The 22,669-nt window shown below is 43.0% G+C and overlaps 1 protein-coding gene across 1 annotated transcript in view; it reads left to right on the plus strand.

Annotated features, from left to right (window-relative positions):
- The window catches only part of fat4 (FAT atypical cadherin 4), a 416,915-nt gene that overhangs the window by 358,592 nt on the left and 35,654 nt on the right, over positions 1-22,669 (plus strand). The window contains exon 12 of the mRNA XM_070871826.1: positions 8,099-8,406. Within this exon, the coding sequence (XP_070727927.1) occupies positions 8,099-8,406 (308 nt within the window). The remainder of the gene's footprint in view (positions 1-8,098; positions 8,407-22,669) is intronic.

Consider the following 22,669-nt stretch of genomic DNA (forward strand, 5'->3'; position numbering starts at 1 on the left):
GCAGCCCACTCGCACCCAGTAACTCACCACGTGCAGATCCCACCTCTGTACTACCCTCTAAAGTTTGCATGGTGCCTAGGAACGTCAGATCAAGTGAAGGCTTCTCTCCCTCTCCATCACTCTCCTCCACTACTTCCTGCACAGACTGGGCTGGTGCCAGTTCTTGGGTATTTGAAAGCAGCAAAGTACAAGGTTCAGGTTATGGGGAGGGGAGGGGGGAAGCAAGATGTGCATGCTTACACCATCAGCAGCTTGTAAGTGAGAAGAGATTGTGGGATGAGGTGAAGTAGGATGTGAGAAGAAGGAATAGGTATGAGCATACCGTCATCAATGCTTTCAGCCTCACCAATCGCCATGGACTCAGTGATGGCCCCTCCAATTATCTCCAGAACTGTCTCCCTCAGCTGTGTCAGGTTCTGCAGCCGTGCTTGCCCCCCTGCCAGTTTGCTCCGGCTCATGCCGGTTGTGAGCCACCTTGGTCTGCAAGAGAAAGGGAAGCATGTCAGTGAATGTGGTGCAATGTGGTTGTATAATATGCCTGTCATTGTTGAATAGCTGGTATTGTGTACAACGTGTGAGATGTGGGTATGAGGCTTGTAACAGAGGTAAGAGTGTGAGGGTGAGTGAAGCTATGATTGTGAGATATGAGTCGTGATTGCTAGAGATTGTTGGTGGATGAGTGTTGGGGGTGTAGTACATTGAGCAGTGTGTGAGGCTAGTGGTGCAGTTGGGGGGATATGGCATTTGAAGATGCATTCACTCACTTTGACCACTTGTCTGAGGTCATTAAGCTTCTTCCAGCAATGGATCCAATTCTTGGGGGAAAGGCTGGTGGCACTGCCTTCGAACTGTGTCTGGAAGGCCTCCTGTCTCCCTGCAGGTTGGAGGACCTGTCTCCTCCTATAGACACCCTGCACCAAGGCCTCCAGGGCTGCATCAGAGAAGTGAGGTACCCTTTCTCTGCCCTGTTGTGACATTGCTAACTTCCAGCTCCAATCAGAATGAGGTACATCTCTCACAAAGCACCTTCCCTTTAAAAAGTGCAGACAGCCTTTCATTCTGCAGGCAATCTTTAAATACAGATCAGACTTCCCACGATATTGGGCCCTCTGTTGAGCACTGAGTCAACCAGCAGCATGTTTAGCCCTGGGATCAGCGCTTCAATCATGTTAACGAGCAGGCAGCATGCATTACTTTCAACGGGCATGGGCAGATCGCACATCGCAATCCCCGTGCCCGTTTTATGCTGTTATTTCACATTTATAACATCCGCTTGCAGAGGGAAGAGGAAGGCGCAGAAGAGAAGGAAGCTGAAGAGGAGGAATCAGATGGAGGAATGCATCCCAGACAGCCCCTTTGTGGCCGGGATATCCGGGATGGAATCATCTGCCTGCGGTCCCACTGACTGGGCAGGCTGCCTCTTCTTGTTGACCCACTTGCTGGGCAGGCTACATTAATTGGGTGTGTGAAATGAGGAAGGCACAAGGATGGAGTTATGCTGACACGAGGGCGGGAAAGCAAGAAGTGCATGCCAGAAGGAGGATAATGTACAAGGATATCAGCATCTTGTATCCATTCTGCCCCGCCGCTGGCCAAGGGCTCAACCATGTAGGCCAAGAATGTCCTGCACCGTCTCCTCCAAGGGTGTGAAGTGATGCTAGGAATGGGAGATGTGCCTTATCATTGGTGCAGATTCTTGGTTGGTGAGTGATTGGGGGTTGTGCATTGAGCAGTGTGATGCTAGTGATGTAGTTGGTAGGTGATGGCTTTTGAAGATGCATTGACTTACCTTGACCAGTGGCCTGAGGTCACAAAGCTTCTTTGGGCACTGGAGCCAGGTGGTGGGGATGACACTGCTGGCAGTGACGGCCTTAGTGATGTACTCCCACAGCGTTCTCTGTGGAGGGCCTCCTGGTCAAGAAGAAGAAGGTCTTTCATCAGGAGGATGTGTTATCATCTTCAAAAAGTACTTCTTCGAGGTTTAATACCAGAAGGGTCCTTCAGAGGAGCAGGGAGTGAGTTGTAAGACGTGAATAGTCCTACCAAGGTGGGGGTGCCCAATGATTGACAGCTGGCGGCAAGACAGGGATCGAAGAACACCGATTTCTTTGGGGGTGGGGGTTAGCGTTAGAGTAAGATAAAGTTCACTTGGTTGCATTCTTTCAAAGGTCCAGTAAAATTTGAGTGATCTTCAAGGTACAAAGCCCTGTATCTTTAGTTTCAGTAGGGGTCTGGCTCCTACAACCTTCTCTCGTACCTTCCATGCATAATGTTCCTTTTTTGAGTTTCTCAACTTTTTCTGACCGAATGAAATATTTTAATGACACTATAGGACTCCAGACAGTTTGGTAGATAACTGAAAGGGCCTCAGCGCTTCTTCCTTTAGTCCTAAAGTGCCAAATCAAATCATAACCGCAGATTTTGAGTTAGTTGTTATGATTGCTGCCACCTCGTGAAGTAGATAATTAAAAACAGCAATGTCAAAGAAATAGACAGCTGTGTTCTGCCCTTTTCACTACCACAGTATGCAAGCAAAACTTTTATGAAATAATTTCCAGAAACGTTTGAGACAGTTAAGCATTATTTTTTGGCAGGCTGTGCACTGGAGTGTCATAAGTGCAATGCATTATATTACAGTTTCACATGAGGGGAGACTGCGACACAACCCAGCTTTCATTTAACTTCTCTACACCCAAATTTCAGAGATGAAACATTCCAATGTTTAAAGAAGTATTCACTTAAATATTGGAGAGGTGGAGTAGTGGGCGACTTTTTGCCATCAGTGCGATGTGCAAGACTACAATGCTCCATCTCAATGCAATTTGCATCATTTTATTGTAGTGTTTGTCAAAAAGAGGTTTGCTGCACACATTCTTTTGAAGGAGTGAAGCCATTTATAGGGAAACTCCCAACAATAACATCTCTTAAGAATCAGTTAAAAAGCACTAAGATTATCTTTGCCATCCTAGTTGTTGTCTGTCAACTCTGACATGTTTTAACCATTTTTGTTCAAGCTATGTATGTTTATAATATGATGAAAGGACTGACTTGAGTGAGTTACTGTGGGTGGGAACTGAATTAATATCAGTTGACCGAGGATGCTTTAGCAACCTTAACATTTCAAACTGTAGAGACTGAATTTTCGGCTTTACTCACTTCTGGGCGGTAATGACGGCGGGGCGGTAATGTTTGCGCCCGGGAAATGTTTGCGCCTCAGTCAGCAAAATTCGGCAGCTTGACCCCGAGTGTGGGGCAGAGCGCTAAGGGAGGCATTGCACCCTCTCTTAGGGCATTAGGCCAGCTGAGCAAGCGGAAATCCGGAGTTAAACAGCCGGCCTCGAAGCACTCTAAGAGAGGCCTGGGGAGAAAGCAAAAAGCCTGATGGAAAAAAAAAACCACCAAAAACATTCCCAATAAATAACTCATGTCACCACAACATAAATCACAAAAAAAAAATAAAACCCAAGGTGGACATTACTTACCTCACTGCAGCCGCTACAGCTTGGACCTCCCGCTTTCACAGGCGGTCCCAGCACATCGCTCCACGGAGTGCTACAGATTGGACGGGAGCAAAAATCGAGCCGATGTCGCAACCAGGGGCACTGCACACCAGCTCGCCTCTTCCAGGTGGTAATGTTCCGTGCCCCGCTAAAACCGGCCCCGAAAACCCTGGCGGGGCACTGGAAGCTGGCCGCCCGCCCAGAAGAGCTTACCGCCACCATTGCCGCTCCTCCGGGGCAAAAACAGAGGCAGCAACAAGCAAGTCTGAATGGGGCCGAAATTCAGGGTCTCAAAGAGACCTGTTAATGCCCGTTTGCGTTAAAAATCAAATGGCCGCCGCTTTGGGGTCAACTAGCCGACCCGAGCTAAATTTTGGTCGGGGATTTTTCAGCCTAAAACCGATCCCGTCCGATTCTGATGACCGCCGAAAGCCAGTCATCAGGAGTTGCATCGCCAATTTTATTAAACAAAAATACTTACCTTCCGATATTCAGCTCCATCCGTCGATCCCCGCGCGCAGTGCCCCCGACAGTGAGTGCGGTCCGGCAGCGTGGCAGCCCTTAAAGGGGAGGACCCACTGCCGTGGCTGCAATGTAAACATTTTTGCCGACCGACTTCCCAATCGGCCGGCAAAATACTGCCCCCGGGTTCAGCCGGGCCGCCAACGGGCAGCCTGGCACCCCCTCTTGGGTGCCTGGCCGCTAGCCCGGCTAAAACCCTCTGGTGGCCCAATAGCCGAAGATTTAAAATAACAGAATCTCTCCCCTTCAACGTCACCACTACTCCACCGCTGATTGACAGCGGCGGAGTTCCTGTCTGATCGATTTTCAGCCAGTCAGCCTGGCTTTCAGTCTATGGCCCGTCCCATTACGATTCATTTCCTGTGGGACTTTGAAAAAATGTCAAAGTCCTGAAAATAGCTCTTCTGACCGGATCGGAACTCCCTGTGGTAAGCAGCACTCTAAAAACCATAGGTCCACCAGCTTTCTGGCACACCTGAATTTCAGCCCTATGCTTTTGGAAGTCTGCAATTTTGCTAGAAGTACCGAGCAGATGCATCTATAAAGTCTCTACACATAGCAGCCAGAGCAATTCCTATCAACCTTGTTTGCTTTTTTAAATTAATGGCATAAAGGCAAAAGACTGTTAAAGTTAATCATTATTCTTTCCAAGTGTTTAGTTTTTAAAAGGGTACTGAGAATGAGACTTGCACTACTATTTCCTTGTTTTTCCTGGCAGACTGCTCGACAAATCACATTGCCTACACTGTTTGATCTCATTTGCTGCAGTCTGTTTAGTACAATATAAGCAATCCTTACTCGGGTCTGGTGAAAGTATAAATACCTTATTGCTTCCACCTCACACATAGCAATGTAGAACATTTTATTCTTTATATATCTCCATTTGAAGAGATATCTTTATAAATGTCCAACTGTTAAAACTACTACCTCACTATCTCACAGATGTTTCAGTGGCTGTGAGATAGAGTATAAATAAAAGGAGCTTGTTTCAATTGATTATTGAATGACATACAAAAGTATTTTCCACATTCCCTGGTATTTACTTTACCACCCTATCTACAAAGGCAGAAGAGATGAAAAGAAAACCACTCGCAATCTGAAGTAAAACAGAAAATGCTGGCAATAGCAGGACAACCAGTGCCTGAAGGAGAAAAATGGGGCGATATTTCAGATAGGTCCCTTCGTCGGGACAATTTTGATTGACTTGTCGTGCTTTTTCAGTGTTTATTTCACTAAGGTAGAGGATCACGAATCTTTTTTCCAGACACATACATGAAACACCTCCTTCCCTGTTAGACTAATCCAGAAATTGTTTTTGTTTAACAGTAACTGGGTCACTGACTTCTGCTACTACCCTGTAGCAGGACATTTTGAGTCGGAATTTACTTGATCCGACTTGTAACAGCGAAAGTTAAGCCAAAAGTTATGACGGTTTTTACGTTAATTTTGCCAAAAGTACCGAGCAGATGCAATATACAACAAAACATAAAAACCATTGCAAAAGAAGCAGAAGTCAGCGGAAACAATTGGAATCTGAGGAAAATATCATCAATCTTCTTTAAATTCTTCATTATCTTATTAATGTTATGAAAATTAAAGTTTGAAGCCATCAAACCATAATTTATGCACATTAGATACAGCATGTTTAAAAAAAATGTAACTGTAGAAGCTTGTCTCTTTTTAATGTGACTGGTTCTAAGCAATCAATACTATATAAAATCTACTGCGTGGGTCTCAGTGAGGAGAAACTAAAAAGAATTAATGATTTAGGGTCCTGCTGCATCTATAATGTTGGGTGTCAGAACTGGTGTAAATGCAGGAAACTTGCATCTCTGATCTTATGCATGTCAGAGCTACGTGAATGGCCTAAATTAATTACTATCAGACTAGTTTAAAAATACCTGAGTTTTTCCCTATCTAGTTCAGTTCAGGTTCAAGGTTGGCCATTAAAAACTGGTAATGCAAGGCAGAGTGACAATGGCCCTGAAATTGTGGTCTCCATGATGGTGTACACCGTTGTAAGCCTTGTAAAAGGTCCTGCATGTTCCAGGTTTCCGCACGCGCTGCGCATGCGTGAAAACCCGGAACTTTAGATCCATAAGGTTCGCCTACTTGTGACCCAAATACACTTTCGCTGCCGCAGACTTGGGCTATTTTTCCCAACTACTGCCCAGCAAATGCCCACAAAATCCTTCTGCCCGGTAAAAGCAGGCATAGAACCTGCATTTACCAGTGTATGGATTAATATATATGTTAAATTAAAATTTAAAAAAATACATAAACACTTAAATTAGTTTATGTAAATTTTGACCTGAATTAAAATGTTTAAAAAAAAATGTATTACATTTTTATTGTAAATACTTCATTGTAAATACTTCCTTAAAAGGAACTTTTAATTAAATGTGAAAAAAGGAACTTTTTTTTTAGAATTGTTTAAATTCTTTAATTATTTGGGGCTTCCATTGCTTGTCGTTAGAGGATGCCATTCGGAAATTACACTATTGGAATCTTCCTTTGTGATCAGAGGAACTGGCCCAAATGATCCCAGGGACGTTTCCGAACTTGGACAAGTGCGGATTAATTAAGGAAAGCCAGCACAGATTTTTTAAAGACAAATCGTGTTTAACCAACTTGATTGAGTTTTTTGATGAGGTAACAGAGAGGCTTGATGAGGGCAATGCAGTTGACGTGATGTACATGGATTTCCAAAAGGTGTTCAACAAAGTGCCACATAATAGGCTTGCCAGCAAAGTTGAAGCCCATGGAATAAAAGGGACAGTGGCAGCATGGATAAGAAATTGGCTAAGTGACAGGAAAGAGAGAATAGTGGTGAACGGTTGTTTTTCGGACTGGAGGAATGTATACAGTGGTGTTCCCCAGGGGTCAGTAGTGAACAGTGAGGTGGATAGTGATAAACTTCAAGAGGACATCGACAGGCTAGTGAAATGGATGAACACGTGGCAGGTAAACTTTAACGCAGAAAAGTGGGAAGTGATACATTTTGGTAGAAAGAATGAGGAGAGGACATATAAACTCAAGGGTACAATCCTAAAGCGGATACTTGAACAGGGAGACCTAGGGTTATATGTGCATAAATCGTTGAAGGTGGCAGGGCAAGCTGAGAAAGCGTTGAAAAATCTTTCGGGATCTTGGGCTTCATGAATAGAGGTATAGAGTACAAAAGCGTGGAAATTATGAAGAACCTGTATAAAACACTGGTTCGGTCTCAATTGGAGTATTGTGTCCATTTCTGGGCACCGCACTTTAGGAAGGATGTGAAGGCCTTGGAGAGGGTGCAGAAAAGATTTACGAGAATTATTCCAGGGATGAGGAACTTCAGTTACATGGATAGACTGGAGAAGCTTGGGTTGTTCTCCTTAAAGCAGAGAAGGTTGAGATGAGATTTTGTAGAGGTGTTCAAATAATGAGGGGTCTGGACAGAGTAGATCAAGAGAAACTGATCCCATTGACGGATGGGTCAAAAACCAGAGGACATCGATTTAAGATGATTGGCAAAAGAACCAAAGGCAACATAAGAAAAAACTTTTTTACACAGCGAGTGGTTAGGATCTGGAATGCACTGTATGAAAGAGTGGTGAAGGCAGATTTAATCACGCCTTTCAAAAGGGAGTTGGATAAGTACCTGAAAGAAAAACATTTTCAGGGCTAGGGGGAAATGAAACTTGCTGAGGTACTTTTGCAGAGATTCGGCACAGGCTCGATGGACCAAATGGTCGTCTTCCATGCTGTAACTATTCTCTGATTTTTATGAACCACCTGCATCCCTGGGATCCATGATCCTTTACGCAGGCATTCGCCTGCAGGCCCGAGACCCAAAGTATTTGAAGCCCGGGGGCAGCAGGTAGATTTGGGTTTTTTTCAGGTCAGAGGCGTATTCTGGAGGTACGCCTCTGACTGAACATTCCGCCCATTATTCTGTGACTTCTAAAGTTCATGTAAAGCTACCAGCAATACAATTCTTTGTTTTAATGTTTTTGAATAATTCAAGTGGACTAATCTATTAGTAAAAGAGGGCAATGGTTGAATGAATTGCACTGATTATTTTGTTGTTTCAGGTGTCTTTGGGAAGCACTGTGAACTGAACAGTTACGGGTTTGAAGAGTTGTCCTACATGGAGTTTCCGAGTCTGGATCCGAACAATAATTACATCTATATCAAATTTTCCACCATTAAAGAAAACTCCCTGTTAATGTACAATTATGACAATCAGACAGGAAACAAGGCCGAGTTCCTGGCTCTGGAAATAGTGCAAGGCAAGATGAAATTCTCCTTCAACCTTGGAAGTGGGGCACACAGACTGATGACGACCAAGAGGGTCTCTGATGGACAGTTTCACACTGTGGTTGCTAGAAGGGCTGGACTGGTAAGTAACAAACTTACTGAACTGGATCCCATGGGGTTTAATTTGTTCTTAGTGCACTAAATGTACATTTAAAAAATAGTTAATTTTTTCACCTTTTTTTAGTGAACTCACAGATTTACACATTGCAACATTTTTGGAACTCAGGCGTGTTGACCACTAATGAATAACTGAGCAGCCAATCAGAAAAGAACCTGCAATAATGGTTAATGGTGCTGAGTCATCCATTAAACCCCTTAATAGGCACTATAAAAAATTCTCTGTGTCAATGCAACTGTAGCATGCACAAATTGAAGCACTGATGGATAAGGTAATGCACAGAAGGGTCCACTTATGAGACCTTAGATTATTGTGTATAGCGTAAGAGGATAGAGAATTGGTCAGAAGGGCAATCCACCATGAACTGGAGGTCCAGCAGGTATGGGAAGCAGTCATGGGAGATCATTGCAATCTCCTAAACCTGCTGAATTTGGAGAGATGTGAAAAACAAAGTATCTGGTTTGAAGAAAAGTGCCAAGGCATAAGTACTGAGTGAAACTGTCAGTTATATTATGCTGGTATATTTGGTTGACACTCAAATACTATACATTGCTATACATAGGTATGAGCGCCAATTATCTTGCATGAATACCTCTCTTGTACAAGTGCTTGTCTAAGGAGGCAACAAAAGTCCCGGACATAGTCTGAGGCTGTGCTCCTTCACAGTATCCAATATGCATGCTGTTCACCAAAACATTCCTATTTTATGTGATGCTCTGCTCACCACTGGAATCCTACTGATTTCCATTGGTGCCATATGCCAACTTTAAATTGGAGAATTGAACAAGATATTATGAATTTGTATGTTTTAAATAAGAACATAAGATATAGGAGCAGGAGTAGACCATCCGGCCCCTCGAGCCTGCCATTTAATACGATCATGGCGGATCCAATCATGGACTCGGGTCCACTTCCCTGCCCGCTCCCCATAACTCCTTAATCCCTTATTGGTTAAGAAACTGTCCATCTCTGTCTTAACTTTATTCAATGTCCCAGCTTCCACAACTCTTTGGGGCAGCGAATTCCACAGATTTACAAACCTCAGAGAATAAATTCCTCCTCATCTCAGTTTTAAATGGGCAGCCCCTTATTCTAAGATTATGCCCCCCAGTTCTAGTCTCTCCTTTCAATGGAAACATCCTCTCTGCATCCACCTTGTCAAGTCCCCTCATAATCTTATACATTTCGATAAGATCACCTCTCATTCTTCTGAATTCCAATGAGTAGAGGCCCAACCTCCTCAACCTTCTCATCTCCGGAATCAACCTAGTGAACCTTTTCTGAACTGCCTCCAAAGCAAGTATATCCTTTCGTAAATATAGAAACCAAAACTGTATGCAGTATTCCAGGTGTGGCCTCACCAATACCCTGTATAACTGTAGCAAGACTTCCCTGCTTTTATACTCCATCCACTTTGCAATAAAGGCAATGATTCCATTGGCTTTCCTGACCACTTGCTGTACCTGCATACTAACCTTTTGTGTGTCATGCACAAGTACCCCCAGGTCCCGCTGTACTGCAGCACTTTGCAATTTTTCTCCATTTAAAATAACTTGCTCTTTGATTTTTTTCTGCCAATGTGCATGACCTCACACTTTCCAACATTATATTCCATCTGCCAAATTTTCACCCACTCACTTAGCCTGTCTATGTCCTTTAGCAGATTATTATGTCCTTCTCACACATTGCTTTTCTTCCCATCTTTGTATTGTCAGCAAACTTGGCTACGTTACACTCGGTCCTTTCTTCCAAGTCGTTAATATAGATTGTAAATAGTTGGGGTCCCAGCACTGATCCCTACGGCACCCCACTAGTTACTGATTGCCAACCTGAGAATGAACCACTTAGCCCGACTCTCTGTTTTCTGTTCGTTAGCCAATCCTCTATCCATGCTAATATATTACCCCCAACCCCGTGAAATTTTATCTTGTGTGTTTTTACCTTTTATGTGGCACCTTGTCAAATGCCTTCTGGAAGTTCAAAGACACCACATCCACTGGTTCCCCTTTATCCACCCTGTTACATCCTCAAAGAATTCCAGCAAATTTGTCAAACATGACTTCCCCTTCACAAATCCATGCTGACTCTGCCTGACCGAATTATGCTTTTCCAAATGTCCTGCTACTGCTTCTTTAATAATGGACTCCAACTTTTTGCCAGCCTCCTTTTTTAAATAGGGACGTTACATTTGCAGTTTTCCAATCTGCTGGGACCTCCCCAGAATCTAGGGAATTTTGGTAAATTACAACCAATGCATCCATTATCCCTGCCACTGCTTCCCTTAAGATCCTAGGATGCAAGCCATCAGGTCCAGGGGATTTATCCGCCTTTAGTCCCATTATCTTACTGAGTACCACCTCCTTAGTGATTGTGATTGTGTTAAGTTACTCCCCCAACTATAGCCCCTTGACTATCCACTGTTGGGATATTGTTAGAAACAAAGAAACATAGAAACATAGAAAATAGGTGCAGGAGTAGGCCATTCAGCCCTTCTAGCCTGCACCACCATTCAATGAGTTCATGGCTGAACATGCAACTTCAGTACCCCATTCCTGCTTTCTCACCATACCCCTTGATTCCCCTAGTAGTAAGGACTTCATCTAACTCCTTTTTGAATATATTTAGTGAATTGGCTTCAACAACTTCCACAGGTTCACCACTCTCTGGGTGAAGAAATTCCTCCTCATCTCGGTCTTAAATGGCTTCCCCCTTATCCTTAGACTGTGTCCCCTGGTTCTGGACTTCCCCAACATTGGGAACATTCTTCCTGCATCTAACCTGTCTAACCCCGTCAGAATTTTAAACGTTTCTATGAGGTCCCCTCTCATTCTTCTGAACTCCAGTGAATACAAGCCCAGTTGATCCAGTCTTTCTTGATAGGTCAGTCCCGCCATCCCGGGAATCAGTCTGGTGAACCTTCGCTGCACTCCCTCAATAGCAAGAATGTCCTTCCTCAGGTTAGGAGACCAAAACTGTACACAATACTCCAGGTGTGGCCTCACCAAGGCCCTGTACAATTGTAGCAACACCTCCCTGCCCTTGTACTCAAATCCCCTCGCTATGAAGGCCAACTTGCCATTTGCTTTCTTAACCGCCTGCTGTACCTGCATGCCAACCTTCAATGACTGATGTACCATGACACCCAGGTCTCTTTGCACCTGCCCTTTTCCTAATCTGTCACTATTCAGATAATAGTCTGTCTCTCTGTTTTTACCACCAAAGTGGATAACCTCACATTTATCCACATTATACTTCATCTGCCATGCATTTGCCCACTCACCTAACCTATCCAAGTCGCTCTGCAGCCTCATAGAATCCTCCTTGCAGCTCACACTACCACCCAACTTAGTGTCATCCGCAAATTTGGAGATACTACATTTAATCCCCTCGTCTAAATCATTAATGTACAGTGTAAACAGCTGGGGCCCCAGCACAGAACCTTGCGGTACCCCACTAGTCACTGCCTGCCATTCTGAAAAGTCCCCATTTACTCCTACTCTTTGCTTCCTGTCTGACAAACAGTTCTCAATCCATGTCAGCACACTACCCCCAATCCCATGTGCTTTAACTTTGCACATTAATCTCTTGTGTGGGACCTTGTCGAAAGCCTTCTGAAAGTCCAAATATACCACATCAACTGGTTCTCCCTTGTCCACTCTACTGGAAACATCCTCAAAAAATTCCAGAAGATTTGTCAAGCATGATTTCCCTTTCACAAATCCATGCTGACTTGGACCTATCATATTACCTCTTTCCAAATGCACTGCGATGACATCCTTAATAATTGATTCCATCATTTTACCCACTACCGATGTCAGGCTGACCGGTCTGTAATTCCCTGTTTTCTCTCTCCCTCCTTTTTTAAAAAGTGGGGTTACATTGGCTACCCTCCACTCCATAGGAACTGATCCAGAGTCAATGGAATGTTGGAAAATGACTGTCAATGCATCCACTATTTCCAAGGCCACCTCCTTAAGTACTCTGGGATGCAGTCCATCAGGCCCTGGGGATTTATCGGCCTTCAATCCCATTAATTTCCCCAACACAATTTCCCGACTAATAAGGATTTCCCTCAGTTCCTCCTCCTTACTAGACCCTCCGACCCCTTTTATATCCGGAAGGTTGTTTGTGTCCTCCTCAGTGAATACCGAACCAAAGTACTTGTTCAATTGGTCCGCCATTTCTTTGTTCCCCGTTATGACTTCCCCTGATTCTGACTGCAGGGGACCTACGTTTGTCTTTACTAACCTTTTTCTCTTTACATATCTATAGAAACTTTTGCAATCCGTCTTAATGTTCCCTGCAAGCTTCTTCTCGTACTCCATTTTCCCTGCCCTAATCAAACCCTTTGTCCTCCTCTGCTGAGTTCTAAATTTCTCCCAGTCCCCGGGTTCTCTGCTATTTCTGGCCAATTTGTATGCCACTTCCTTGGCTTTAATGCTATCCCTGATTTCCCTTGATAGCCACGGTTGAGCCACCTTCCCTTTTTTATTTTTACGACAGACAGGAATGTACAATTGTTGTAGTTCATCCATGCGGTCTCTAAATGTCTGCCATTGCCCATCCACAGTCAACCCCTTCAGTATCATTCGCCAATCTATCCTAGCCAATTCACGCCTCATACCTTCAAAGTTACCCTTCTTTAAGTTCTGGACCATGGTCTCTGAATTAACTGTTTCATTCTCCATCCTAATGCAGAATTCCACCATATTATGGTCACTCTTCCCCAAGGGGCCTCGCACAACGAGATTGCTAATTAATCCTCTCTCATTACACAACACCCAGTCTAAGATGGCCTCCCCCCTAGTTGGTTCCTCGACATATTGGTCTAAAAAACCATCCCTTATGCACTCCAGGAAATCCTCCTCTACCGTATTGCTTCCAGTTTGGTTAACCCAATCTATATGCATATTAAAGTCACCCATTATAACTGCTGCACCTTTATTGCACGCACCCCTAATTTCATGTTTGATGCCCTCCCCAACATCACTACTACTGTTTGGAGGTCTGTACACAACTCCCACTAACGTTTTTTGCCCTTTGGTATTCTGCAGCTCTACCCATATAGATTCCACATCATCCAAGCTAATGTCCTTCCGAACTATTGCCTTAATTTGCTCCTTAACCAGCAATGCTACCCCACCTCCTTTTCCTTTTATTCTATCTTTCCTGAATGTTGAATACCCCTGGATGTTGAGTTCCCAGCCCTGATCATCCTGGAGCCACGTCTCCGTAATCCCAATCACATCATATTTGTTAACATCTATTTGCACAGTTAATTCATCCACTTTATTGCGTATACTCCTTGCATTAAGACACAAAGCCTTCAGGCTTGTTCTTTTAACACCCTTTGTCCTTTTAGAATTTTGCTGTACAGTGGCCCTTTTTGTTCTTTGCCTTGGGTTTCTCTGCCCTCCACTTTTCCTCATCTCCTTTCTGTCTTTTGCTTTTGCCTCCTTTTTGTTTCCCTCTGTCTCCCTGCATTGGTTCCCATCCCCCTGCCATATCAGTTTAAATCCTCGTCAACAGCACTAGCAAACACTCCCCCTAGGACATTGGTTCCGGTCCTGCCCAGGTGCAGACCGTCCGGTTTGTACTGGTCCCACCTCCCCCAGAACCGGTTCCAATGCCCCAGGAATTTGAATCCCTCCCTGTTGCACCACTGCTCAAGCCACGTATTCATCTGCGCTATCCTGCGATTCCTACTCTGACTATCACGTGGCACTGGTAGCAATCCCGAGATTACTACTTTTGAGGTGTCCTCTACCGTAAAGATTGATACAAAATATTTGTTCAGAGTTTCTGCCATCTCCATGTTCCCCATTACTAATTCCCCGGTCTCGTCCTTTAAGGGACCAACATTTACTTTAGCCACTCTTTTCCTTTTTATATACTTATGGAAACTCTTGCTATCTGTTTTTATATTTCTTGCTAGTTTACTTTCATAGTCGGTATCTTCCCTTTCTTAATCATTTTTTTCGTCATTCTTTGCTGGCTTTTAAAAGCTTCTCAATCTTCTGTCCTCCACTTTGTTTGCCCTTGTTTTTAATTGGATACTGTACTTTATGTCATTGCTGTTTAACAAGCAGTTAATGACCAAAAGAGAAACTTAAACTTTGCTTTGTGAATTAACCTGCATTACAACTATTTACTTCCAGGAATTAAAGCACTAATGACCACTAGAGATTGAGCTGCAGTGCACACTGGGCAAAAGTTGACAGTATACATGCATTTTCCCACTGTATGGTTTATATTCCTATATCAACAAATATATGTGCATGGCTTATATTCCCATAGCAACAAATATACATGCATGCTATAAACAGCACGAAGTTTTAAACTAACTCTTGCAGAGAATCTGATATTTGAGCGTGGTTTGGATGATGGTGGAGCCAATACTCATTTTCTCATCTCCGAGTCAGTGGATTGTAGGATCAAGCTTCACTCCAGGATTTGAGCACGTATCCCTCGCTTCCCTTGGTATCCAAAAGTCTATTGATCTCAGTCTTGAACATACTCAACGACTGAGCTGGGGCGAATGCGTGAAATAGTTTGTAATCCTTTTAGGCATCTCTTCATGCCACTTTCCTGGCCTAGACTCAACCAAAGGGGTTCACATATGCACTTATGGAGGCCAACATGCCTCCACTCACTGATCACCACACAAACACCAGGTCCTGAAAGTGGAGCAAGAGCAGAAACTCCCCTCCTCATCCCACCCCTGCGTAGTCCTGCTGCAGACCCTAAGGCCCAACCTTTCATTGAGGAAACTCCCAGAAATTGCGGAGGCTGTGACTGATTCTTTGCCATTTCCCTGGGAGTTGCGCAGGCTCCTGCCAGAGATACAATGGGAGTCTGACGAAACCCCCCCAAAAGACTCAGGGCCCTAGTAATTACAAATGTTCAGTCTATTGTTAAAAAGGCGATCAGGGCTATATTGAGAGAAATTGTCTAATTTAAATACATAGCTTGAAAATAGACATTCTTTTCCACTGTTTTCTTATATGTAATGAAGCCTTTATTATTGCAGTCCCTACTTATAAGATATCATATATACTGTAGATAGGGCACTACAAATAGTAGGCACAGAAGAGTATTCTATAATCTAAACTCTCACTTTTGAAGTTTATATTCCATGTTTAACCCTTAGGTCGCCAAGAAGTCCAAGGAACTTTCTGTCTCTCTCGGTTGACCGATTTTTTTTTCTCAGCTCAGACAATTGTACATGGAAAATTATTCCAATATTACAGGAATTAAACTGCTCAGACATTAGGAACAATAACTTTATTACTGCAATATTAACCTTAGAAAACTAAAATATGTACGGAATGTAGCCTCCATAAATTAAGCTCATTCTATAACTGCTGATTTCTAGGGATTGAAATTGGTCATCATTGCGGTTGGAAAACAGGCAACAATGACCAATTTTGCAGGGTTATATCTGGGGCAGCAGCCTAAACTAAGCATTAAGTCCCTTGCACGTGCTAATGAGAGGTGTAACACCTGTTTTAGGATTCCTTTGAGAAATGTGGCTGTCCTGACCGGGGCAGCTGCCAGGCCTGCTCCGCTCAGGTATTCGTGGTGTGGATGCGGCCTAGAAAACCGGCTGCCATCAAAATGGTAAGTTTTAATATATTTCTTCAGAATTCATGTGGAGCCAGGCGGAGCAAGAGTGCTCCTACCAGATTCACAGCACTTCCTGCTTGCCCTGATCATCCTCCCTTCTGCTATCCTCCTCCTCCCCCACCTCGGTATTTACCTGAGGGCTAGTGGGGTAGGTGGCCCATAATCCGTTTCGGCACAAGTGTGAGCTGCCAGGCAACAGGCATTGCCAACTCGCCCAGTTTATTTAAATGAGACCTGAGATCCAGTTTCGGGCTGGCGCTATGACTGCACCACCACCTTCATATCTGAAACCGAACACTGACTCATTTCTACCTTGGAGATACATTGGTTAAAAACTGCTTTAAAGGCTGATGCTTTAGCCAATTCAAAACCCAGATTATTCTGACTAAATCAATTCTTGATTCAGTTTTACCCCTCACACCAGGGTCAAACCCTCAAACTCAACAAGTGTAGTCACTGGTGGCCTGATTGCCAAGAGGAATAATCTTGCCCACTACCCACAAAGAGGCACATACTTAACCAAAAACCAAAGTGCCACATATATTTTTTTGGAGAGGGAGAAGATTAATGTTTTCATAATGATGTCATATGAAACAGCACGATGATGCATTTTGACACAATTTACGTTGTTGCATTGTGCATTTACAAAGAAAGGAAAGAACATCTGCCAAACAGTTCATCATGAAATGACATCCCATTAAGTTTCCCTTTAATTGTTTGATAGCTTGATTATGCAAGTTAAGACATTTTCTCTGATTAAGCTCCTGTGAAGCGCCTTGGGATGTTTTGCTATGTTAAAGGTACTATATACAAAAGATACGAAAACACAGCGTCAGTTGTCATATATATGCTGATGCCACCCAGCTCTACCTCACTACCACTTCTCTCAACCCCTCTTCGGTCTCTAAATCGTCAGACTGCTTGCCTGACATCCAGTTCTGAATGAGTAGAAATTTTCTCGAATTGAATATGGGGAAGACTGAAGCCATTGTTTTCTGTCCCCGCCACAAACTCCGTTCCCTAGCCACTGACTCCATCTCTCTCCCCAACTTCTGTCTGAGGCTGTTCGCAACCTTGGTGTCATATTTAACCCTGAAATGAGCTTTCAACCACATATCCGCAGCATAACTAAGACCACCTTTTTCCACCGCTGTAACATCGCCCATCTCTGTCCTTGCCGCAGCTCATCCGCAGCTGAAGCCCTCATCCATGCCTTTGTTACCTCTAGACTTGACTATTCCAATGCATTCCTGGCTGGCCTCTACATTCTACCCTACCTAAACTAGAGGTGATCCAAAACTCGGCTACCCGTGTCCTAACTCGCATCAAGTCCCGCTCACCCATCACCCCAGTGCTCGCTGATCTACATCGGCTCCCGGTTAAGCAACGCCTCCATTTCAAAATTCTCATCCTTGTTTTCAAATCTTTCCATGGCCTCACCCCTCCCTATCTCTAATCTCCTCCAGCCCCATAACCCCCGAGATGTCTGCGCTCCTCTAATTTTGCCCGCTTAAGCAACCCTGATTATAATCGTTCAACCATTGATGGCCGTGCCTTCTGTTGCCTAGGCCCTAAGCTCTATAATTCCCTGCCTAAACCTCTCCGCCTCTCTACCTCTTTTTCTCCTTCAAGACACTCCTTAAAACCTACCTCTTTGACTAAGGTTTTGGTCACCTGCCCTAATTTCTCCTTATGTGGCTCGGTATCAAATTTTTTGTCTCATTATACTCCTGTGAAGCACCTTGGGACATTTCACTACATTGTTATATAAAGAGAATTTAGCTCTGAGATGCATATGCACCATGAGTTTTTGTCAGTTTGCATTTGGCCAGACTGAGGGTAAAATCTGACATGCTGTGAGATAGATGTGATTTTAGTAGTCTTAGGAGATAACTTCCTGAATCCCTCAAGACCATTTTGAAATACAATTTTGAGACTGTTATGAAAGATCCATTTGGTTAGGTTAATCAGCCATGTGTGTCTTCAGTGTGCAGACACATCGGAAATATATCGCCCAGATGTCACACCATTTATAGTGAAACCACAGAATTTCAATGCTTTCATATGGGAATTTTCTTGGAAAGATGGGAAAAACATTAACCTGTCAATTTTGAAAAATGAGTGAGTTACAGCAAGCCAAAGCATCAAAAGAGCAGAGGCAGAGGGACTGGAATGCATACTGTGCTCAGATCCCACCACAGCAAACAGAGCTGTGTATACAGTAAGTGGAATTGTGACCACAGATGAATTCTTTAGCATGATAGCTCTCAACGAGTAATGCAAATGTTGAGGTAAATGTTTCTGCTTTTGGTGTAATTGGGAAAATGCACCCAATTGGTTAATTTACAGTCCATGTTTCTAATAAAAAATATTTGCATAATCTCAAACATAAAATCTTCCATGAACCAGCGCAATTGGGCAGCGTAATTGAACGTAATCGCTTATTTTTTTTCTTTCCATTAAAAGGTATTCATTGATATATTTAAGAGTGGTAACCTGGTGCAGTTTTATTAATGTAGCTGAAAATGGGTTTATCACAAAAAGTAAGTGTTTTTAATAAGTATCCAGTTCGCCACCTGCGAGTAATCGGATTTAAAATCACTGAAAATTATTTTTTAAAACTACACTGAATCATTTACACTTTTCATTGGTACACACTCGTCAGTTTCTTTAGTAAATTAAATATTTTTTGATATAAAAAAATTTTTTAAAAACGAACCTACCCGTGCCTGTGCGCCCAAGAAAATTAGCGCAATTTGAAGAGCCTTCCCTAATCAGCGCAGTTGTCGACCTGGGACGTTGCCAGTTTTGTGGACGGGTCCAGATCTGCCGGATTGAATCTTAAACCAGCGTACTAGATTGCAGAAAACACGAATGTGAGTGGTTTTAGATGTAACTCACTTACATTTAAAATTCCCTGATCTTTTATATAGAAACATAAAAACATAGAAATTTACAGCGCAGAAGGAGGCCATTTCGGCCCATCATGTCCATGCCAGCCGACAAAAAGCCACACGTCCCTCGGTCAGAAGCCCTGAAGGTTACATATAAACCAATAAACAATGGCAGAAAGGTAAAGAGCCCCCAGCCCAAACAGTCTGCCCCATAAAACTGCGACACCCCTTACACTGAAACATTCTACACTCCACCCCAACCGGAGCCATGTGATCTCCTGGGAGAGGCAAAAACCAGATAAAAACCCAGGCCAATTGGGAGGGAAAAGAATCTGGGAAAATTCCTCTCCGACCCATCTAGGCGATCGAAACTAGTCCAGGAGATCACCTTGGCCATATTCAATTCCCTGCAGTACTTATGATCGGATCTGTGCCAGCCAACAAGCTGTTATTCAGTCTAATTCCACTTACCAGCTCGAGGTCCGTAACCCTGCAGGTCACGGCACTTTACGTGCTCATCCAAGCATCTTTTAAAGTGGTGAAGGTTTCTGCATCCACCACCCTCCCAGGCAGTGAGTTCCAGACCCCCACAACCCTCTGTGTGAAGAAGCCTTCCCTCAATTCTCCTCTGAACCTTCCACCAACAACCTTAAAACTATACCCCCTTGTAATTGACCTCTCCACCAAGGGAAATAGGCCCTTGCTATCCACTGTATCCAAGACCCTCAAAATTAAGTATACCTTAATGAGGTCTCCTCTCAACCTCCTCTGTTCCAATGAAAACAAACCCAGCCTATCCAATCTGTCCCCATAGCTAAGATTCTCCAATCCAGGCAGCATCCTAGTAAATCTCTTCTGCACACTCTCTAGTGCAATCATGTCCTTCCTATAATATGGTGACCAGAACTGCACGCAGTTCTCCAGCTGTGGCCTAACCAGAGTATTATACAATTTAAGCATAACCTCCCTGCTCTTGTATTCTATGCCTCGACCGATAAAGGCAAGCATTCCATATGCCTTCTTAACCACCTTATCCATCTGACCTGCTACTTTCAGGGATCTGTGGACAAGCATTCCAAAGTCCTTTTGTTCATCTACACTTTTAAGTGGCCTACCGCTTAATGTGAATACCTTTACTTATTAGTCCTCCCAAAGTACATTACCTCACACTTCTCTGAATTAAATTCCATTTGCCACTGCTCTGCCCACCTGACCAGTAGATTGATATCCTCCTGCAGCCCATGACTTTCCTCTTTATTATTAACCACACAGCCAATTTTAGTGTCGTCTGCAAACTTCTTAATCATACTCCCTATATTCAAATCTAGATCATTGATATATACCACAAAAAGCAAGGGATCCAATACTGAGCCCTGTGAAACCCCACTGGAAACATCCTTCCATTCACAAAAAATTCCATCAACCATTACCCTTTGCTTCCTACCACTAAGCCAATTTTGGATCGAACTGTTCACTTTTCCTTGGATTTTGCGCTAGTTTGGCTATTCTGCCCAGATTGTGCTGCTATTACTGGGGTAAACAAGCACAAACTCGACCCCGCTATGTTGAGTGCTGCCACAGCTAGTATGATTCTCTATTCTGTAATTAGTGCACTTATTATGGAGGGCAGTAAACATGGATATTCATGTCTCCCATTTACAAAGTTATTTCAATGTGCATTTTCTCTATGTGCATAGCGGCCATTAATCCAAGTTGCACCCATGATGGAGAACATCCAGATCTGTCCAATCCACCAATTGTTTGTTTCTATTGGCTGACTCTTAAATATTTTTAAATATCAGTCCCCTTTCTAGTGCGCACAGTTTTAATCAGATTGTTTAGAGCTGTGTATACTCAATGCCCACAGTTGGCTGAAGTTCTGGGTGTTTGATGTACACTGCATGGCATATTTTATGGTGTTTGTTCAGGAACACTGCAGGATGACAAAACAAGCACCAACCATCACCCTGTACTTGGGCAAACTGGAGAAACCATGAGGAGTAATTGTGTTGTATATGAACAAATGAGTTTGTGTCCAACTCAGAGAAATGGAAGGAGAATCTCCAACCTCGGGTACTCACATGAGCAGTGGAAAGGAAATTAAGTAGGCATCTTTGTGCCTGACAAAGCCCTGATCCATCCATAGCAGGTTGATTAAGGAACAAATCTGATGGGCACAAATACCTTTTGTTGTTTTGCATTCCCTTATGTTCTTTGCAGGCTGAAAATGCCACAGGAGCAAGTTACTCTCCAGTTTTTGATGAGCTCTGAACTAAAACGTCACTAACTTGCAAGTAACACATCTGTGTTTATTCCTCCAGCTCCACCTTGTTCTTTTTCTTTTTTTGTTTGTGGTCGGTTATTCCACAGCCCTAACCAAATAGCTCCTTGTCCCAGTAAATGTGCACTTTGTTCCTTATCAGGAATAATTTTCTCTGTTTACATTTCGAATAATAGTTCTTCACAGATAAAGTTATTTTAGTCAAATTTCAACAAAACACGGACTCACAGGCAACATGCAAATTTACAAATGTTTTTTGGCATTGATTCAGGCATTCTTTTCTATTGCGTATTGAATTTTGTGTTACTTTGGATGTGAGAAATTTGTCAAAAATGTCCAGAAATGTGTTAGGATATGTAAGAAAGGTAAGTATCACAAGCAGCATGCATTGAACGTGTTTAAATATATTTACAAAATAAAGTGTTTTTTTAAAGCGTTGTCAAGTTAAATAAAAAGATTGAAAACCGAGGATGCTTAGCAAGCTGTGAATAAAGCTTCCGGCGAATATGGTTTGAAGTATTTACATCCATGTTTTAAACACAATCTCAATTTCCCCAACTGAATAATGTCAGGTGTTACACTGATTATCGCACAGTTGTAAACTTATATTTCTTAACTACTTTCAGATGGTGTAGACTTTAAGCATCATTTTTTCCTCTCTTTTCCCCATCTTTATAATATAATATGGATAGCATTTGTAGAATGCGATTGAATTAATCATTGATTTGCAGAGCGTGACATATAATTCCTCCTGAAACTGGCACATTAATCATATAGACATTTATTCCTACAGTTTCATTTTCAGTGTCTCGCCTTTTAGAAGGAAAACCCAATGTATTGTTGACACCACAACACCGACAGCAGAACGTTAACTCTAATAAACGTTGATTAAGCTGATGCATTCAAAGGGGAACTGGATCAATTCATAATTCAGTGATGGGTGTGGGTAGGGAAAAAGAAAATATGGTTCGGAAATGTGAGCTGGATGACAAACTGAACTTAAATGGCTTGAATTGCATTTGTTCACCGTGACTTGCTTATCTCAAATATGGTGAAACCACAATTTAACTGAAAATCCTTCCATTCACACCAGTCCTCCTCTCTCCCCTTCTCCAAAAAGAAACTGGTCGACTGAACCAACTATTTTTTATTCGTGGCTTTTCTACTGTATAAACCTTGCCTCATAATTTACCAAATACCTCACCAGTAATCTATTCATCATATGCTACAGATTGACTTTCAATATATTATGCCACTGGATTTATCTACATGGTTTTGAGAGCCTGCTCTCATGTTTAGCAGAAAGCACATAGAAAGAGACTTGAAGAGACAAATGTCCAAAAAGGTAATGAACCTTCACAGCTAAACTTGATTTTATGCTGCTGAAACCCTGAATCAGTATCAGGCAGTCACTCAAGGTGACATT

This window comes from Pristiophorus japonicus, chromosome 2 (genome assembly GCF_044704955.1).
Source record: "Pristiophorus japonicus isolate sPriJap1 chromosome 2, sPriJap1.hap1, whole genome shotgun sequence".
Lineage (NCBI taxonomy): Eukaryota > Metazoa > Chordata > Chondrichthyes > Pristiophoridae > Pristiophorus > Pristiophorus japonicus.